Source organism: Bubalus bubalis, chromosome 2, assembly GCF_019923935.1.
Source record: "Bubalus bubalis isolate 160015118507 breed Murrah chromosome 2, NDDB_SH_1, whole genome shotgun sequence".
Classification (NCBI taxonomy): Eukaryota; Metazoa; Chordata; class Mammalia; order Artiodactyla; family Bovidae; genus Bubalus; species Bubalus bubalis.
In genome coordinates, this window is record NC_059158.1 from 177397113 (window position 1) to 177416231 (window position 19119).

At 37.9% G+C, this 19119-nt stretch overlaps 1 protein-coding gene across 1 annotated transcript in view; it reads left to right on the forward strand.

Moving 5' to 3' along the window:
• EYA3 (EYA transcriptional coactivator and phosphatase 3) overlaps positions 1-19119 on the forward strand; it is a gene marked incomplete in the record, with an annotated part of 89910 nt that overhangs the window by 22756 nt on the left and 48035 nt on the right. Inside the window, 2 exon segments of the mRNA XM_045164637.1 lie at positions 9548-9591; positions 13748-13827. Of these exon segments, the coding sequence (XP_045020572.1) occupies positions 9548-9591; positions 13748-13827 (124 nt within the window).

The window sequence follows — 19119 nt, forward strand, 5'->3', positions numbered from 1 at the left end:
TCTGCTTAGAAAATTCAGCTTTACAAAATAAGTATTGTATTTAGAAATGCCATTTTAAAAAAGCAGTGGCTAATTTGCAGCAATGGATGGACCTAGAGATTGTCAAATTGAGTGAAGTAAGTTGGACAAAGGAGAAATATCATGACATCCTTTTTGCTGCTGCTGCTAAAACATGACTGTTGCTTCAGTCATGTCTGACTCTTTGGGACCCTACAGACTGTAGCCTATCAGGCTCCTCTGTCCATGGGATTCTCCACACAAGAATACTGGCATGGAGTTGTCCTGTTCTCCTCTAGGGGATCTTCCCAACCCAGAGATCGAACCCACATCTCTTATGTCTCCTGCTTTGGCAGGTGAATTCTTTACCACTAGCACCACCTTGGAAGCCCCGACATCCCTTACATGTAAAATTTAAAAAGGAATGATACAAATGAACTTATTTATAAAATAAAACAGACTCGCAGTCTTATGGTTGCCTGTAGTGAAGGATGGGGTGAAGGGATAGTTAGGGATTTGGGATGGACATGTGTACACTGTTATATTTAAAATGGATAACCAGCAAGGTTCTGCTGTATAACTCAGGGAACTGTGCTCAGTGTTAGATGGGAGGGGACTTTGGGGAGGAATGGATGTGTCTATATGTATGGCTGAGTCCCTTTGTTGTCCACGTGAAACTATCACAGCATTGTTGATCGGCTGTGCTCTAATAGAAAATTAATTGTTGTCATTTTTAAAGCAGTGCTATTCTTAAAGTTTTTAGAAAATAAAAGAGGACATTTACCAAACAGTATATACCATTTCTGCTGGAAAATCTAGTTTTATTTTTGCCTAAATTTCCCTGACTAAATTTTTTTAAGTAGTAATAGTTTCTTCAAGAAAATATAATTTGACCACTGGCTAATTCTTTAAAATTGATAAGACCCTCGAGAATAAGTTGAATTCTTAATTTCTTTTAAATATTTAACATAAATTAATTTTAAATGTACTTGGGTGCTACAGATTTATTGCCTTACCATGGTTTCTTTTTTTTTTTCTTTTGGTCTTTTTAAGTGGTTTTTTTTTTCTTTTTTAACCCATAGCATTTAAAAAAGGAAGACATAGTAATCATTCTCTTAAAATACTTTTTTGTTAAAGAATCTTTTCCTTTTACTTGAGCTTCTTTTTCTGAAATAAGATAAATACTGATTCAATTTGCTCTCCTGAATAAGCCTCTTGCATTTTAAGAGAATAGTGAGTGGTACATTTTTACCTCTCAGTAAAAGTCCAGCCTAAAAAACTTTGAATGTTGAAAGAAGATAACAGAGTATGTTTTTCATGTTCTAGATGTATTCTTTACATCAACGAAAGATGGTCACCTGCTTCCATTTAAATGATAAAGTCCTCTAATATATTTTAAGTATTTTACTTTATGTTCAGACATGCATATCAGTGATTCTTTTGCTATTACTCTTTTAGTCCCCTCATTTAAGTATAAAGCTAGGAAGACCTAAGCAGTTGGTAAAATGACCTTTTGAAACATTTAAAATGTCATTCCCCTATCCCTGGTGGAACATTAATAATCAGGGAAATGGTAGGGTTAAAAATCATCCTCAGCAATGTTTCAAAGATATACAGTGTGAGAACAAATAGCTGAGTTAGAGACACTGAATGTACCAAGGAAGATTGTAAGACAAACGTCTAGTCATAGTTTCAAAAGGCTTATGTAAATGTTGACATCCTGCTGAAATGAGTATTGTTAGTTGCTCCTTACCTATTTAAGATAGTGAGAATTATGAAGCTGACCTGTTGGTGAGTCATTTTTCCCCCTCTGCTTCATCTCCTTGTCGTTCTATTTAGTTTCTATAACATGACGTGCAAAACCTGATTGTTATTTCAGAGAGAGGTGAGAAATTAAAGTGGTTTAAAAGCAGATTTTCTGGAAATTCCTGGTGGTCCAGTGGCTGGGAATTTCCACTTCCACGAACAGGGGCATGGGTGTGATACCTGAGACTAAGATCTCAACAAGCCACATGGCGCAGCCAAAAAAATTTTTTTTTAATTAAAAAAAATAAAAATTTTCTGCTGACTGTAGATGGTGATTGTCATGGGACATCTTTTTTTTTTTTTAATTGGTTTGCACCTGGGTCTTAATTTATGAAGGTGACTGAGTGACAACACAAAGAGATCAGTGCCATTGAGAGAAAAGTTTACTGTTATAATTCTCTTAGAAATAAGAGACATAGCATGCCACAAAGGGTCCCAGGGAGAGCACCAGTGTCATTCAGGAGGCAGAGACGCATAGAGCAATCCTAGAATGTATCGTAGTGGAATGCATAGGCCACACTCGTAATTGAGGCTTCTACAGGCAAGGTACAAAAAAGACCTTCACGACCCAGATAATCACGATGATGTGATCACTCACCTAGAGCCAGACATCCTGAAATGTGAAGTCAGGTGGGCCTTAGAAAGCATCACTATGAACAAAGCTAGTGGAGGTGATGGAATTCCAGTTGAGCTATTTCAGATCCTGAAAGATGATGCTGTGAATGTGCTGCACTCAATATGTCAGCAAATGCGGAAAACTCAGCAGTGGCCACAGGACTGGAAAAGGTCAGTTTTCATTCCAGTCCCAAAGAAAGGCAATGCCAAAGAATGCTCAAACTACTGCACAATTGCACTCATCTCACATGCTAGTAAAGTAATGCTCAAAATTCTCCAAGCCAGGCTTCAGCAATATGTGAACCGTGAACTTCCTGATATTCAAGCTGGTTTTAGAAAAGGCAGAGGAACCAGAGATCAAATTGCCAACATCCGCTGAATCATGGAAAAAGCAAGAGAGTTCCAGAAAAACATCTATTTCTGCTTTATTGACTATGCCAAAGCCTTTGACTGTGTGGATCACAATAAACTGTGGAAAATTCTTCAAGAGATGGGAATACCAGACCACCTGACCTGCCTCTTGAGAAATTTGTATGCAGGTCAGGAAGCAACAGTTAGAACTGGACATGGAACAACAGACTGGTTCCAAATAGGAAAAGGAGTACATCAAGGCTTGTATATTGTCATCCTACTTATTTAACTTAATATGCAGAGTACATCATGAGAAATGCTGGGCTGGAAGAAGCACAAGCTGGAATCAAGATTGCCGGGAGAAATATCAATCACCTCAGATATGCAGATGACACCACCCTTATGGCAGAAAGTGAAGAGGAACTCAAAAGCCTCTTGATGAACGTGAAAGTGGAAAGTGAAAAAGTTGGCTTAAAGCTCAACATTCAGAAAACTAAGATCATGGCATCTGGTCCCATCACTTCATGGGAAATAGATGGGGAAACAGTGAAAACAGTGTCAGACTTTATTTTTTTGGGCTCCAAAATCACTGCAGATGGTGATTGCAGCCATGAAATTAAAAGACGCTTACTACTTGGAAGGAAAGTTATGACCAATCTAGATAGCATATTGAAAAGCAGAGACATTGCTTTGCCAACAAAGGTCCATCTAGTCAAGGCTGTGGTTTTTCCATTGGTCATGTATGGATGTGAGAGTTGGACTGTGAAGAAAGCTGAGCGCCGAAGAATTGATGCTTTTGAACTGTGATGTTGGAGAAGACTCTTGAGAGTCCCTTGGACTCCAAGGAGATTCAGCCAGTCCATCCTAAAGGAGATCAGTCGTGGGTGTTCATTGGAAGGACTGATGCTGAAGCTGAAACTCCAATACTTTGGCCACCTCATGCGAAGAATTGACTCATTGGAAAGACCTGGATTCTGGGAGGGATTAGGGGCAGGAGGAAAAGGGGACGACAGAGGATGAGATGGCTGGATGGCATCACTGACTCGACGGACACGAGTTTGGGAGAACTCCGGGAGTTGGTGATGGACAGGGAGGCCTGGCGTGCTGCGATTCAAAGGGTCCCAAAGAGTCGGACACAACTGAGCGACTGAACTGAACTAAACTGAACAGGCAAGGTAAGGCAGGGTAATTGTTTATTTAGGATTGGAGGTTTGAGGTACAGAAACTATCACTAGGTATCTGGCCCTGGGTTTATTTAGAGCAGGGGAATATAGTTCAGAATATGGTTCAAAATATAGGCTCTGAATTGCAGGGGAGATGTAAGCAACTTTGGCTCTTAGTTTGGCCCTGTGATTAATGGGTGTGAAATAGACAAATACAGAAAATGTAGAACATGTATTAACTGTTAAAAATAACTAGGATAAGAAGAGTTAATGTCAGATATTGAAAATTTTCACAGACTGTTCAGTTCAGTTCAGTTCTAAAGCTTCAGTGGAAAGAATGGTCCTGTCCCAAGTTGATAATGATAAAGTCATGATTTTTTTTTAATTTTAGTTTATTGAGGTGTGGTTGGTGTTAGTTTCTGGTGTACTGCAAAGTGATTCAGTTATACATATATATAATACTTTGCATCTGCTAATCACCAACTCCCAGTCCACCCCTCTCCCACTCTACTCTCCCTTGGCAACCACAAGTCAGTTCTCTATGTTTGTGGGTCTGTTTCTATTTCAGATAAATTGATTTGTATCATGTTTTAGATTCCAAACATATAAGTGATTTGGTGTCTGGTAAGGGCCTGCTTCCTGGCTCATAGACTCCTATATTTTTGCTGTATAGCAAAGGAGGTCTCCTTTATAAGGGCACTAATCGTATTCGTGAGGGCTCCACCCTCATAATCTTATCACCCCAAAAGCCCCACTTGCACATTTTATCATATTTGGGATAAAATTTCAAAATATGAATTGGTTTGGGGGGGCGTAATACAGACATTCAGTCTGTAGCATCCTGTGTAACCAGGGAGAGGAAAAAGACTAGTGAATGTTTTTATGTGAATCTACCATAATCTTTTCTTTGGTTCACCTGTTTGATTTTCTGATGTAAAAAACAATATGTAACTCCTTTCCCTATTCATTTCTCTTAAGAGAAACAGCCCCAAATTCCATCCATTGCTGCATCCAGATCAAGTCCAGGATCTGATGCTCACTAGTTTCTACTAGATCCAGTTGTGACCTCTTTTGAACTGGTAGCCTGTGAACTTAAAAAGACGAATTTCTTGCCTCCCATTGCAAGTCATGCTCCATATGCAGTGGTGGAACAGGCAGTTGTCTCTGCCACAGGTATTTACCTTTCTAGTCATTTGGAATGCTTGTTCTCACCCCCTATATGCTGATTTCCTTATATCAAGTTCTGGAAGTCAAATTAATAATTAGGTGACTATTGGTACGGGCTTCCCTGGTGGTTCAGCTGATAAAAAAATCTGCCTGAAATGGAGGAGACCTGGGTTTGATCCCTGGGTTGGGAAGATCCCCTGGAGAAGGGAATGGCAACCCACTCCAGTATTCTCACCTGAAGAATTCCATGGATAGAGAGCCCTGGCAGGCTGCAGTCCATGGGCTTGCAGAGTCAAACACAGCTGAGCGACTAATGTTGCCACTGCCCGTTGGTAAGTGTGATCAAAGAAAATAATATTAAATTTGTGTGTGTGTGTGTAATTTCATCTAGGTTATGATCAAACTCTTTCCCCTACTAGAACATACAGTATTACTTTCTAGTAAAGAGAATGATATGCTTTGTTGGACAGTGGTGGATAAATTCTGACACAGACGTCTTCCTTTTTAAGACTTCATGCAGACTTCTGTTGGATTTATTATTCCCAAGATTACAGTTTATCAAGCTCTAGTATGACTTAGCCTCTTGTTAAAACTTAAGAAGCATAATAATTATATACTTGTAAGGCATCTCAGAATAATTCTGGAGTGACATTTGAGATTCATAATGTAATTTTCTTATCTAAAAAGTGGTATTTCTTAATATAACAGTTGTATATCAGTTTGTCTTTTCATAAACTGCTCACTCATTCTTTCTCTCCCTATTCACTCCCTTTCACCAGTTTCATTTTCAAAGCAGGTCTTTGAAGTAGATCAGTTCAGTTCAGTCACTCAGTCGTGTCCGACTCTTTGCGAACCCCATGAATCGCAGCATGCCAGGCCTCCCTGTCCATCACCAACTCCCGGAGTTCACTCAAACTCATGTCCATCGAGTCGGTGATGCCATCCAGCCATCTCATCCTCTGTCATCCCCTTCTCCTTCTGCCCCCAATCCCTCCCAGCATCAGTCTTTTCCAATGGGTCAACTCTTCGCATGAGGTGGCCAAAGTACTGGAGTTTCAGCTTTAACATCATTCCTTCCAAAGAAATCCCAGGCCTGATCTCCTTTAGAATGGACTGGTTGCATCTCCTTGCAGTCCAAGGGACTCTTCAAGAGTCTTCTCCAACACCACAGTTCAAAAGCATCAATTCTTCTACGCTCAGCTTTCTTGAAGTAGATAGTCATGTTTTATTTTCAGAGAGGTAGACACACAGTGAATTAACTCGCAGAACTGAGCCTTGAACCTGTATATTCTGAATTCATATGTTGTTATTTGTATTCCTTTGCTCTGCTATATTTAAAGCATGATTTTGTTGTTTTTAAGCAGAGACGCAAATAGAACTCTGATTCATGAATTTGTCAGTGTATCTTCCTTTAGTAACCTTTAGTTATACCATGCCCATAAGATTATGTCATTTGTTAAATGACAGCTCTATTTATTGAGATATAATTCACATCCATTTTAAAGTATCCAATTGGATGGTTTGTAGTATATTCAGAGTTTTTCAGCTGTCACCAGAGTTGATCTTAGAACATTTTCATCACTCCAAAAAGAAACTGTACCCATTAACAGTCACCCCTCAATTCTGCCCTCGCCCCAATCCTAGGCAACTACTAATTTACTTTTCCTGTTGACCTTTTGTGAGTATTTCATATAAATGGAGGTTATATAGTATGTGGTCCTTTGTGACTGGCTCCTTTCACTTAGCATAATCTTTTCAAAGTTTATCTGTGTTAGCGTGCACAAGTATTGATACCTCATTCCCTTTTATTGCTGAATGTTTCATTATATGGATTTATTTTATCATTCATCATTTTTGTTTGTCATTATTGTGTTTATCCATTCATCTCTTCATGGACACTGGGTTTCCCCTTTTTTGCTATTTTGAATAATGCTGATACAAACATTCATGTCCAGGCCTTTGTGTGGATATATGTTTTCATTTCTCTTTGGTTATATAGTCAGAAATGGAATGGCTGGATTATATGGCAGCTTTATGTTTAACTGTTTGAGAAACTGCTAGACTGTTTTCCAAAGTAGTTGCACTGTTTTACTTTTTGTCCATTTCTGGATTGTATTATTTGAACCCATCCTTTTGTAATCCAATGAAATCTGTATCCTTTGAGTTAGTTTAATTCCTCTATGCCAAGGTACCATATTTCCTATCCCTGACTTACAGGAGGACGGAATTGCCTAAATCAAGGCCAGCAGTGGGTCATGAAAGGTACAGAATTAGCTGGGAGCACATTTTCCACCCCCTGACTTCTTTGTTTGGTAGACATGTCTTTAGGTTCATTTTCTCTGTTTCTATTTGTGTGTATGTACTCTACTGAGGGAGAAGGAAATGGCAACCCACTCCAGTGTTCTTGCCTGGAGAATCCCAGGGACCGGGGAGCCTGGTGGGCTGCTATCTATGGGGTCACACAGAGTCGGACACGGCTGAAGCGACTTAGCAGCAGCAGCAGCACTGTACTGAGCTCGCAATGTATTAGATAAAAAATGAAAAAGCATAGTTCTTCCTTGAAAGGCCATTATGAATATATTTTAAAATTTCGCTCCAGGGCTTTTTTTTTTTTTTTTTTTTGAGAGTTTTCTAGCTAAATTTGTTACACTGTGGCTCTAATAAAATGAAGACTGATAAATTAGATTCTTCATTGCTCTAGTTTTCTTTGTATAGGTTACTGTTTGTAAACCATAGACTGTTTTAACTTCATTTCTTTGATTGCAAAGAGAGTCTTTGGGTGAGCTAAGCATAAATTCATCACCACTATTGGAAAATTACTTTATTATCTGGCATTATGTAAATACTGTCATCTTCAGGTGGGAAGGACAGCACATTTTCTTATAAGAGCCTGTATTAAGTTGAATTTTTCTTGTCTTAAGCCTTGCAGTTTCCAGTCAAAACAGTTTTCCAGCATTATTACATGAGTGCATTTTTCTCCCATACCTTTCATTGAGGTTATGTCATGTATTTGTAATACAGTTAAATTTTTTTGTCACAGTATATACCGTCCTGTAATCACTTTACCTCCTGGTTGGTGTATGGTATCTTTTATCATATGAAAGTTTTGAATTTTTGTAAAATCAACCTATTTTCTCCTTTATGGCTTTTTAATTTAATATCATGTTTACTAAGGGTTTATCTACCTCAAAGGTTTTGTCTTTGTTTCCTTTTCTTCATATACTTTTGTGTTTGTTTGTAAACTTAGAGGATTTTTTTAATACCCCTTATTAATTTTATCTTTATTGGCACCTATGAAAGTTAAGGCAGCATTATATAATGTCAGTTGATACGCCATAAGCAAGGATCCAAGAGTATTTGGTTCTATTTATTTTGTCATGTTTTCTCATGAAGAATACATGTCCATGAGAAATTGAATGGACCTGGGATTTATGTTGTATTTATTATTTACTTTGAAATTTTAAATTTAATCATATATAATAGCTATATTCCCACCTAATATGTTTGTTTAAAATTGTTTATTAGCAGGGACTGCCCTGGTAGTCCGGCGGTTAAGACTCCAAATGCAGGGGGCACAGGTTCAGTCCTTCGTTGGGAAACTGAGATTCTGCATGCCTAAAAAAATAAATTGTTCAGCAGAGTTTCTGCCTCTGTGCATACCTAACTCCTTGTAGTGGGTTGGCAGTACTCTTTGTACTTTGCGAACTTGAAATACTTTTTAAGTATTCATAATTTGTATGGCTAAGCACACTAAGCTTACTTCTGTAACTAGTTATTCTAATTCAAAAACTCTAAAATCAGATTCTTTGTAATATTTAAAACAACAACAACAGGGAAAACCATTAGTAATGTTAACCATAGATCTTCTATTTGTGACTTCTTAAACTGTTTCAATGGAAATACTTTTATCTTAGAAGGATTTAGAGAAGATGAGAATATGGGGAAAAAAACCAGAATAGTGTGAAGCATATTTTTAAAATTACTAGTAACCTGATAGGAATTTATTTTTATTTTTGGTATGTAAGTAATATAAATATAAAGATATTTATATTAAATAAATGGTTAGATGATTGCAAAATTACCATACTTACTGTTTGAAAATATATTTATGTGTCTGTTAAAATTTTAAAGTAAGCAGTTTGATTTCAAGTTTGGATACCTTATCCTAGTAAACATTCTGTGTTGAGTAAAAATCCTGGTAAACCATTTATTTTACCTTGAGTTTAGAAGACATTGTTTTCATTAAAAAGAAAAAAGAGAGCCCCATGTGAAAAACGAGTCCATCTTTAAAATATATCAGGGGTTAATGAAATAAATCTAAGTCTAAGCAAGACAAAAGGAAACAGTTACCCTGTAATTTATTAGTTAATCTGAGGCTGCCATTTGAGTAGCTAGATGATTTTAAAAACAGATCATGACATTGATGCTTTTGTATATTTATTTTATAGGTGAAGAAAGCCAAGATGCAGGAATCAGGAGAGCAAACTTTAAGGTATACAAAGTTGAATTTCTTTTTAATGACCTACTTATAATTTGTTTTTACCTGCTGACCAGTATGTGGACATGATTTGGATTGACTTACCCTCATTTTGGTTTTCAGCATCAGTTTTTATGTTTTGAAATTATTTGATTTAAGGTGAAAATTATCCTCTGAAACTTTGTCCTTAAAATAAAGTTTGTCCTTGAAACACTTAAGTGCTGAATTTTTCTCCTTTTTTATTCATTATTTATTCAGCATAATGTACCAATCTCACGTTATCACTCAGATCCTGTGATGTGAAGGAGACACAATGGTGAATATTCTTCAGTTACGTATACATAATAGGAAAAATAGAAATTAAAAAAATCCAAGGAGTTAATCCTTAATTACCAAATGGACATGGAACACCTTAATCATTAGCTCTGCTCCCCTTACAGAAAAGAGGCAGCTTCTTTGCATGTCATACTCTGGCTTCCACAGCACCATGATTTTCAGTTGTCCACAGTTCTTACCTCCTGTTGTTTGTCTACCAGCCAGATGAACCAATACCACACTAACATCTTAATTTCAAGAATCCTAATCTTGCACCTCACACAGTAGCATTCCAGCTCATTTATTCTATTGTCACACTAGCCCTGTGTCTTACTCTACACTTCCACTTATAATGACAATGAACTATCATATTTTCACTGTCAGGCATTGACCCTTCCCTCAAAAAAGACTTCCATATCTTCCTGTGCTGCTCAAAAGATAAGATCTATTACTTTAATCAATTTCTTACAAACATTCATAACTTCCTCTCCCTTTTCCCTGTCATCCTTCCCTAGCCTAACCCTAGTGTTTAAAAACCCTAGTTTCATCCTTATTCCCAAACATCTGAACACTGATAGGAAAACACAAAACTGCTCACGGGTCTCAGTTTCCAGTCATGATTACATCTCAGTGGGCACTTAAACATTCTTGGTGATCCAGTCACCCTTCCTGGTTTATTTCACAGTGGTAAAATTGCTTCTCTTTCCTCCTTACCTTCCTTCATTCCTTCTCTCCTTTCTTCCCTGCCTCTCAGCCTGCCTGCCTTTCTTCCTGCCTCCCTCCCTCCCTTCTTCCCTCTATCTGCTGCGTCTCCTCACCCTTCCCCTTCCATTTACTCAGCTGGGGATCTGACGCCCTACTCCAAAGAGAAATCAGAAGTGGATAGGAACTGCCTTACTTGTCTTATCACCGAATCTACCCCCTTAACTGCTTCACTGCTTCTAATATTCTCTGCATCCCTTTTCTCTGAAGTTAATTCCCTTGCTCATCTCTCTCCAGTTGTACAATGGAGCCTATCAGCTTCATCTTTTCCTGCTATTATTCCATCTCCTTCAGCAACTGCTTTATTGGGATAAAATACAAATAACCTGAAATTCACCATTTCAGTCATTTTTAAGCGTATAATCCAGTGGTACTAAGTACATTCACATTGTTGGGCAATCATTACCATCTATCTCCAGAACTTTTTTTATCTTCCCAAACTGAAACTTTGTATTCATCAGACTCTCCATTTCCCCCTTCTTCTAGCTCCTGGCAACCATCATTCGGCTGTCTCTATGATTTTAACAACTCTTAAGTAACCTATATCAGCACAGTCATAAATTATTTGTCTTTCTGTGACTTGTTTGTTTCATTTAGCCTGATGTCTTAATGGCTTATCCATTTGTAGCATGTGTCAGAGTTTCCTTCCTTTTTAAAGCTGAATAATACTCATAGTAGTCCATACCACGTTTTGTTTATCCATTCATTGGTTGATTGTGTTCATTATTGTCAAGAGTTTCATTGAATGAGAAAGAGGTATTTGTGATGCTTACTTTTGGAGTTTGGGTGTTTTTGCTCTTTTTTTGGAGAAGGGAAGTTTTATTTTGGAGTATTTTTTTTTTCTATCATACACACGTTAAGAAAATTTTATATAACTGAGGATAATCATATTTTGAGATAGTAATTTTTCTAGATATAATTTCAAATATTTAACAAAGTGCTAGAGTTAATTCACTGTCTTGGTGCTTTTGTTTCTGTTTAATCTCTAGATACTTAGTTGAATACATAGGAGATTTTGCTGTAAGAATCCAGGACCATAGGGTTTTAGGAACTTGTCCGTTGTACACCAGATCATACAAGTATACCTTCTACAATACAAGATCTAGAAATAGTCTTTCAACAGTTGGTATAACAATGATCCCCAGACTTACTCAGACTAGTCTTACACATAGAAGACCAGTCATTATATTCAGAAATGTGAAGTTCTTGTCTGGGTTTATACCGTTCTCCTTGGAATCCTATTTAATTAGGCATAAGATGGGGCTCAGAAGTCTGTATTTTTACCAATCATTCAGGTAATTATAAGAAATAAGCCATTTTGGGAAACAGTGATACAATTACCTTTCAATTCCCAAGTCATGTCTTGGTTACTATATTAAGTGCTATTTTGAAAGTACAGACATTTGAGTAAATAGATTAAGATAAACTTCATCTGGAGATTTACTTTTTTAAAATTAGTTACATCTGAGGAAAACTTGTTTGAACATTCAGAATATACCAGGGAAAAAACCTTTATTGATACTATGCTTGAATATTAAAGGTTCATTCAGAAAAGATATGAGAGCTTTAAGAATTTTGGTGCTTTGTACTTATTTTTAATAAGTAACATTTCTTTTTAAATTTTTCTATGTAGAAACTATTCTTACTGTTTATTAGTCTTATCTTTCCAAAAAAAGAAAAACTGGAAAAAAAATTTTTGATGATGGCATAGTGTTCCCTTGAATGAGGATGTGTTACGTATTTTTTACCCAGTTCTTTAACCAGTTGGACATTGGTTTCCAAAATTTTATGTAACAAATCATGTTGCAATGAAAATACTTCTTCATTAGTTTATAAACACCAGTTCCAGTTACTTACCCACCATGAATATGTAACCATAGTTCTTTTCATACTTCTCCAACATCGTGTCACAAACTTTTTGTCTTTGCTAACTTAATAAGTGAAAATAAAGTTTTGTTCTAGTCTTTAAAAAAGTCATATCTTTCCCGGTATGTGGAGTATCTGCGACAGTGTCCTCCGCTTCTTCCTAGAGTGTAGAACAGCAAAGCAGATTTCTTGCTGCAGGAACATGAATGTGGGAAGGATACCTGGACTGGGGAGAAGTTGTGTTATAATAGTACTGGCTACAGTTACATGTGTTTTTCTAGTCTTTGCTCTAAATACTTTTCATGTATTGACTCATTAAGCCCTATAACAGCCCTGAAAGGTAGGTTCTGTAATTATCCCTCATTGACTGTTGCAAAAACTGGAGTACAGAGAAGTTCAGTGACTTGCCTAAAGCCATAAAGCTAGTTTTGACAAAGTGCAATATGAGCTCAAGCAGTCTGGTTCCAGAGTCTGAACCCTTAAGCGCTGTTCTATACTAGTGGTTGAGGGAATACGGGGAGAGTTGGAAAGTAAGGTAAGAGGAAGAGGCAGAACATTGTGAAAGTCAAAGGGTGATCTCCATTTCAGAATCTCACTGAGGATCTTCCCAACATTAAAGTATCTAACATAATGATTTATCATCCTAGTTTATATGACTTAGTCTTTTTCAGTTTCTCTTAATTTGTGTTATAAGTTTTTTTAAGGAAGATTTTGCTCAGTTTGAGGCATAAGAACAAAAATTTGTTTTTAATTGAGGGAAAACAGAAGTGCAGTGTAATGCACCATCTTCAGGTTCAGAACCCCTTCTTGTGTAAGCATGTGTAATTTGAAAAAGCTTTTCAAGTGATTGTGAGGACCATTGTCTGAAGTTAGTCATCTCCCTACATTCCTTTGGTACTTTGGAAATAAAGTGAGAGCAGTTTTAGGTTGCTGTAGAGTTTTTCTTTTACCATGTGGTCTTTAGAGAAAATCTGAGTTGCTTGTTGCTTATATGAAATTTCCACGTGGTATAAAAACAGTCATGGTCTAGGGATGTGACAAAGAACTGGAATGCTGAAGGTACTAGGCTTGGCCTTAGCTGTTAGGTAGCTGATAAAAACCAAGAATAAGGACTTCATGAAGTAGATTTACCTTGCCCCTTATTTAGGAAGAAATTGGTTTGATTTAATCACTTTTAGCAATGCAGCAGATCAACCAGAGGCTAATGTATTCATTTTGGTTTTCCCAGTCAAGTAAGCAACCCCGAAGTCAGTGATCAGAAACCTGAAACTTCAAGCCTTGCTTCAAACCTTACCATGTCAGAGGAAAGTAAGTACCATATTCTGTGCATCATGGACGTATTCCTGTGACCAGGTGATGCTGACCTTTTATAACTGGTTTTCACTGATTGCCTCACTTGTCTCAGAGTATCCAGAATCCTTTCATTGCCTTGTATGTGTGTTCATCCTTATGCCCTCCTGTAAACCTTATTGCATACCAGCTAAGGAGCAAAATCACATGGGATCTACTCCTAGGGATTGGTGATTGTGTTTTTGTTTTGAGATTGAATGTTCTTCTAAAGGTAATAAATAATGCTTTACTCAAAATCAGAAAAATTTGTGGGCCAGCCTCTGACTCCTTCTCTGGATGGCTTGATGTGTTTCCAGCTTTCTAATAACCAAATGATTCTACCTATCCATCTGTACCAAAAAAGAAAGAAAAGTAGTCCCCTGAGAGCCCAAGATTGATACTGGGCCCTGAGGGAGACCCATTTCAATAAGATACACCCTCTGCTTACCAAACCTTAGCCAAAAATTTGTAGAATGTTCTTTTTTTTTTTCTTGTGGAGATCTAAGCTTTCTTTGGAATATCATGGTGGTATGCTCCATAGGGCAGATAGTTCTCCTTGAAATTAAATAGCTATGCCCTTTCATATTATACCACACACTTCAGAAGAATAAATTTGTGTATGTTGCTTTATAAAAAGACATTTGTTTAGGAGATATATCTTAAGATGCTTAACCTTAAATAATTCCCATGTAATAAAAGATGGTATGCCTTTAAAAAAAAATGGTTATGTCTTGAGTTGTATATATTGCTTCCTTAAAGATGCTGTTCCAGTAGTTCTCAAACTTGTAGCATACCTGAGAGTTACCTGGAGTGCTTATTTGTAAGGTAGCATTCTAGCCTCATCTTCAGTGATTATCATTTATAAGACCTGTTGTGGATGAGAATCTGCATTTTCAAGAAGATAGCTAGGTAACTCTGATACATATGGGAACTGCTCTAATCAATGAAAGGAGTCTCTAATTTTTTTTAATATCTCACTCCAGTATTCTTGGGCTTCCCTTGTGGCTCAGGGGTAAAGAATCTGCCCACAATACTGGAAACCAGGGTTTGATCCCTGGGTTGGGAAGATCCCCTGGAAAAGGGAAAGGCTACCCACTCCAGTATTTTGGCCTGGAGATCCATGGACTGTATAGTCCATGCAAAGAGTTGGACATGACTGAACGACTTTCACTTCACATCCCCAAGAAAAAGGTCTGTTCCTTATATACTTCAGGGCCCAGAAGTAAGTTGAGTGTTCTTGCTTCTTAAAAATTAGTTCTTTTTTTCCTTCAAAAACTAGTGCTGTTAAAGTCTATATGTATGCCCCTTCCTCCAGCTTTCTTTTTACCTCAGACTGAACTCCTAGTCATTTTGCTCTTTAAAGACTAGATCTTTGTTTTCTTCTCCATCCAGACCTTTATTATTTTTGGTAATTTGAATGTCCAAGTAGATGACCTATCCAACACCCATAATGTCCCTCTTCTTTTCCTATCCCTTTTTACTCTACATGGATTCTGCAGTTATTACAAGTACTCCCTTACTAATACCTTCAATAATTTTGCCTCTTGTACTGTCCTTGCTAAACCCCAATCCTGATTTAATCCAACTGTCCACCTTCTCTGTAAGTATTACATTAAATAGCTGAACATTACTGGGTAATTTATACACTTAGCTGACTGTTTACTCACAGGGCCTCAAGTGGGCACCCTACTACTCTTTACTCATGAGTTTTACCTTTTACCATTTCTTTCCTCTCAGAGCACCCATACTACTCACCTTTCTTCATATTTGACTGATGATTTCTTCTCAAATAGAAGCTGTCTGACAGGAGGTTCCCTTATTAACCTACCACCACCAAGTCTTCAGCCCTACTTGTGTTTGTACCCATGTTACCTTGTTTTATTCTTGTCAGAATGGAAATAGTATTCTTGTTCCTGTGAAAGGTAAAACCTTTTATTTGTGCTTCATATCCTGTCTGTTCTCACCTACCCCAAGGACTTTGGTACTGTGATTATCCTAATACCATTCTTGCATTGTCTTATTCTTCTCTTCTTAATCCATCCTGTCTGTGGATACATGATCCAGTATCTTCCATCTTAAAGCACAAACAAAACCCTCCCTGAAGTCCATCTTCCCCACCAGTTACAGACCTCGTTGTTCCATGACCCCACTTGGAACCTCTGGAAAGAGTTGCCCTCACTTGTTTTGCTCCTCCCATTCCCCCTTCATCCCTCTCAAACTTAACTTTGTCACCATTCTTCCAGTGAAACTGCTTTTGTCAAGGTCATTAGTTCCTTTCAATAACTGAAAGTACTAGTTCCAGTGGGTATTCCTATCTGCTTGTATCCTGCCTCTTACCACTCTTTCTCCCGCCTTTCTTCTTTGCTGGCCTTTCTTCTACTGTCTAATCTCTGAATGTTAGTGGGTTTGGTTCTAGTCCACCATCTTTGTTCTTTCTGAATTCTCTCACTCTGTTCTTTCTGAATTCTCTCACCCATTTCGTTACTTTAAATATTTGATGAGTAGTTAATGAATTCCAAATTTGTGTTCCTAGTCTGACTTCTTGCTCTAATTTTGTTTTTGTATCCTACTGCCTACTTGATATCTCCACGTAGATATCTAAAAGGAAAGTCATACTTAAAATATGTAAAAGCTTTCTCTGCCCTTCAGTTCAGTTCAGTCGCTCATTTGTGTCCGACTCTTTGTGACCCCATGAATCGCAGCACGCCAGGCCTCCCTGTCCATCACCAACTCCCAGAGTTCACTCAGACTCACGTCCATCGAGTCAGTGATGCCATCCACCCATCTCATCCTCTGTCGTCCCCTTCTCCTCCTGCCCCAATCCCTCCCAGCATCAGAATCTTTTCCAATGAGTCAACTCTTCGCATGAGTGGCCAAAGTACTGGAGTTTCAGCTTTAGCATCATTCCTTCCCAAGAAATCCCAGGGCTGATCTCCTTCAGAATGGACTGGTTGGATCTCCTTGCAGTCCAAGGGCCTCTCAAGAGTCTTCTCCAACACCACAGTTCAAAAGCATCAATTCTTCGGCGCTCAGCCTTCTTCACAGTCCAACTCTCACATCCATACATGACCACAGGAAAAACCATAGCCTTGACTAGACGGACCTTTGTTGGCAAAGTAATGTCTCTGCTTTTGAATATGCTATCTAGGTTGGTCATAACTTTCCTTCCCTGCCCTTAGCCCTCACCAAAGCTGTTCTCTTCCCCAACTTCTTCATCTTTGGAAGTATTTTCACTATCCCTCCAATTTCCCAAGCTGAAAATCTAGAAATTATCCTGTATTCCCTGTTTTCCTTATTCCTTAATTCAAATTCATCAGAGTCTCCTGTTAGTTTTACTTTCAGAGTATATTTCTAGGTTTTTGCCTTTTTTCCACTGCTGTTACCTTTTTTTTTAAACCAGTGCAGAGTTGAACACATCTAAATTTATTTACACAATGCTAAAGAAATTTGAGTTCTATTTCCGTTTTGTGGAATTTTATTCTGGGATCCAACTTTGTTGTATAACTGACATAGGTCATTGAAACTTGATTATCCCACCTCACATGCAATTTTGTGTCTCAAGGGAACAGAAAACTTGGGTTTTTAATGCACATACAATAATGGTCTTAATACTGCTTTACAATTTAGTAGGAAGGCAGCTGTCCCACAGCTTGAGGGGGAAGAAGGGCGGGCAGAGAAGTTATAATTAAGCAGATTATGCCTTGACTTTCTTTAATCTTTTCATAGTTCCAAAGTACCACAAAGATTAAGGCTCATTCATTCTCTAGAAAAGTAAAAATTGGCCTAGATCTCCTAGAATGTTTTGCGAATCTCTTCCCTGGTGGCTCAGACAGTAAAGCGTCTGCCTGCAGTGCAGGAGACCCAGGTTCGATCTCTGGGTTGGGAAGATCCCCTGGAGAAGGAAATGGCAACCCACTCCAGTACTCTTGCCTGGAAAATTCCATGGACTGAGAGGCTCCTGAGAGCCTGGTAGGCTACAGTCCATGGGGTCGCAAAGAGTCAGACACAACATAGCGACTTCACTTTCACTTTTCACTTTCTAGAATTAAATGAGAGAGGGAGAAGGATTTGGGTTTTTGAAAATACTTGTCAGCAGAGAAAGAACCATTATGTAGAAATCAAATGAACTTCTGTTCTATGTAATGGACGATAAGAACCTTAGATCTAACTGAGATTCCCTTCATTTTTGTCAAAGTGATTAATGATTAGTATAATCTACAAATTGCTATGAATTATTTTCATAGACTGTGAACAGTGGCAATAGGCAATATCCATGATAAGCTCATTCGCAGATGGTTTGTGTTACTGTTGGGCATGAATTGACCCCACATCTGATCTCGATCAGTGTTCCTTTTGGGGTAAGACACTCAGAAAACCCAGCTAGGAAAAAAAAAAAAAAAAGAAAGAAAACCCAGCTAGACATAAAGTTAGTTGGTTCACCCTTAGTCCTTATTTACAAGAGCAACCTCCCTTATACTAGATAGTGGAGGATGTTCTTGAACAATTTAGGAATCTGGTACAAGCTCTATGTGTTGTAGCTCTGTCTATAATATGGACTGAAGTACTGCTAATGAAAAGGATTCTGCTACCTGTCAAACTTATAGTATTTATCCCAAATGAAATAATGAAGATTAAGCCTCATGACAGTATCTATTCTAGATGAAATCATGAAGGTCAAGAGAGCAGTAGCTGTGAAAATCCCTTTACTTGATGGGTTATCAGAGCATTACATCAGTTCCTCAGGTCTGTCTCTGCTTTACCAAACTTAAAGCTTTATTACAAAGCTGAAAAAAATAATAGTATAAAAGCATGCTTGCATCTTTCTGCTGCTGATTATATATAGCAGTAGCAATAGTTATTGGATACTTTTTCCAAATCTGTCTTCCTGCAGGTCATCCTTATGACCTTTTCTCAGAATAGGGTAAGCATCCAGAGAATGAATAAGCTGAAGAAGTATAATGTGGCTTCCTAGACATGGATCTTGCATTTTAACTTCACCTTTGAGCATAGATGAGAGCTTAAGAAATTGCTTCATTTATGGTTTTAGAACAGTGATGGTGATGGTTAAGATCAATCGGTATTGGGAATTCCCTGGCGGTCCAGTGGTTAGGATTCCACACTCTCGCTGCTAAGGGCCCAGGTTTGATACCTGGTTGGGAAACTAAGATCCCACACGCCACACAGCACAGCCAAAAATAGAGATCAGTTGGTACTGACCTGCAGCTCTTTTCTATACTGCCGACATTCTAGATTTTTTTACTGTCTCTATAA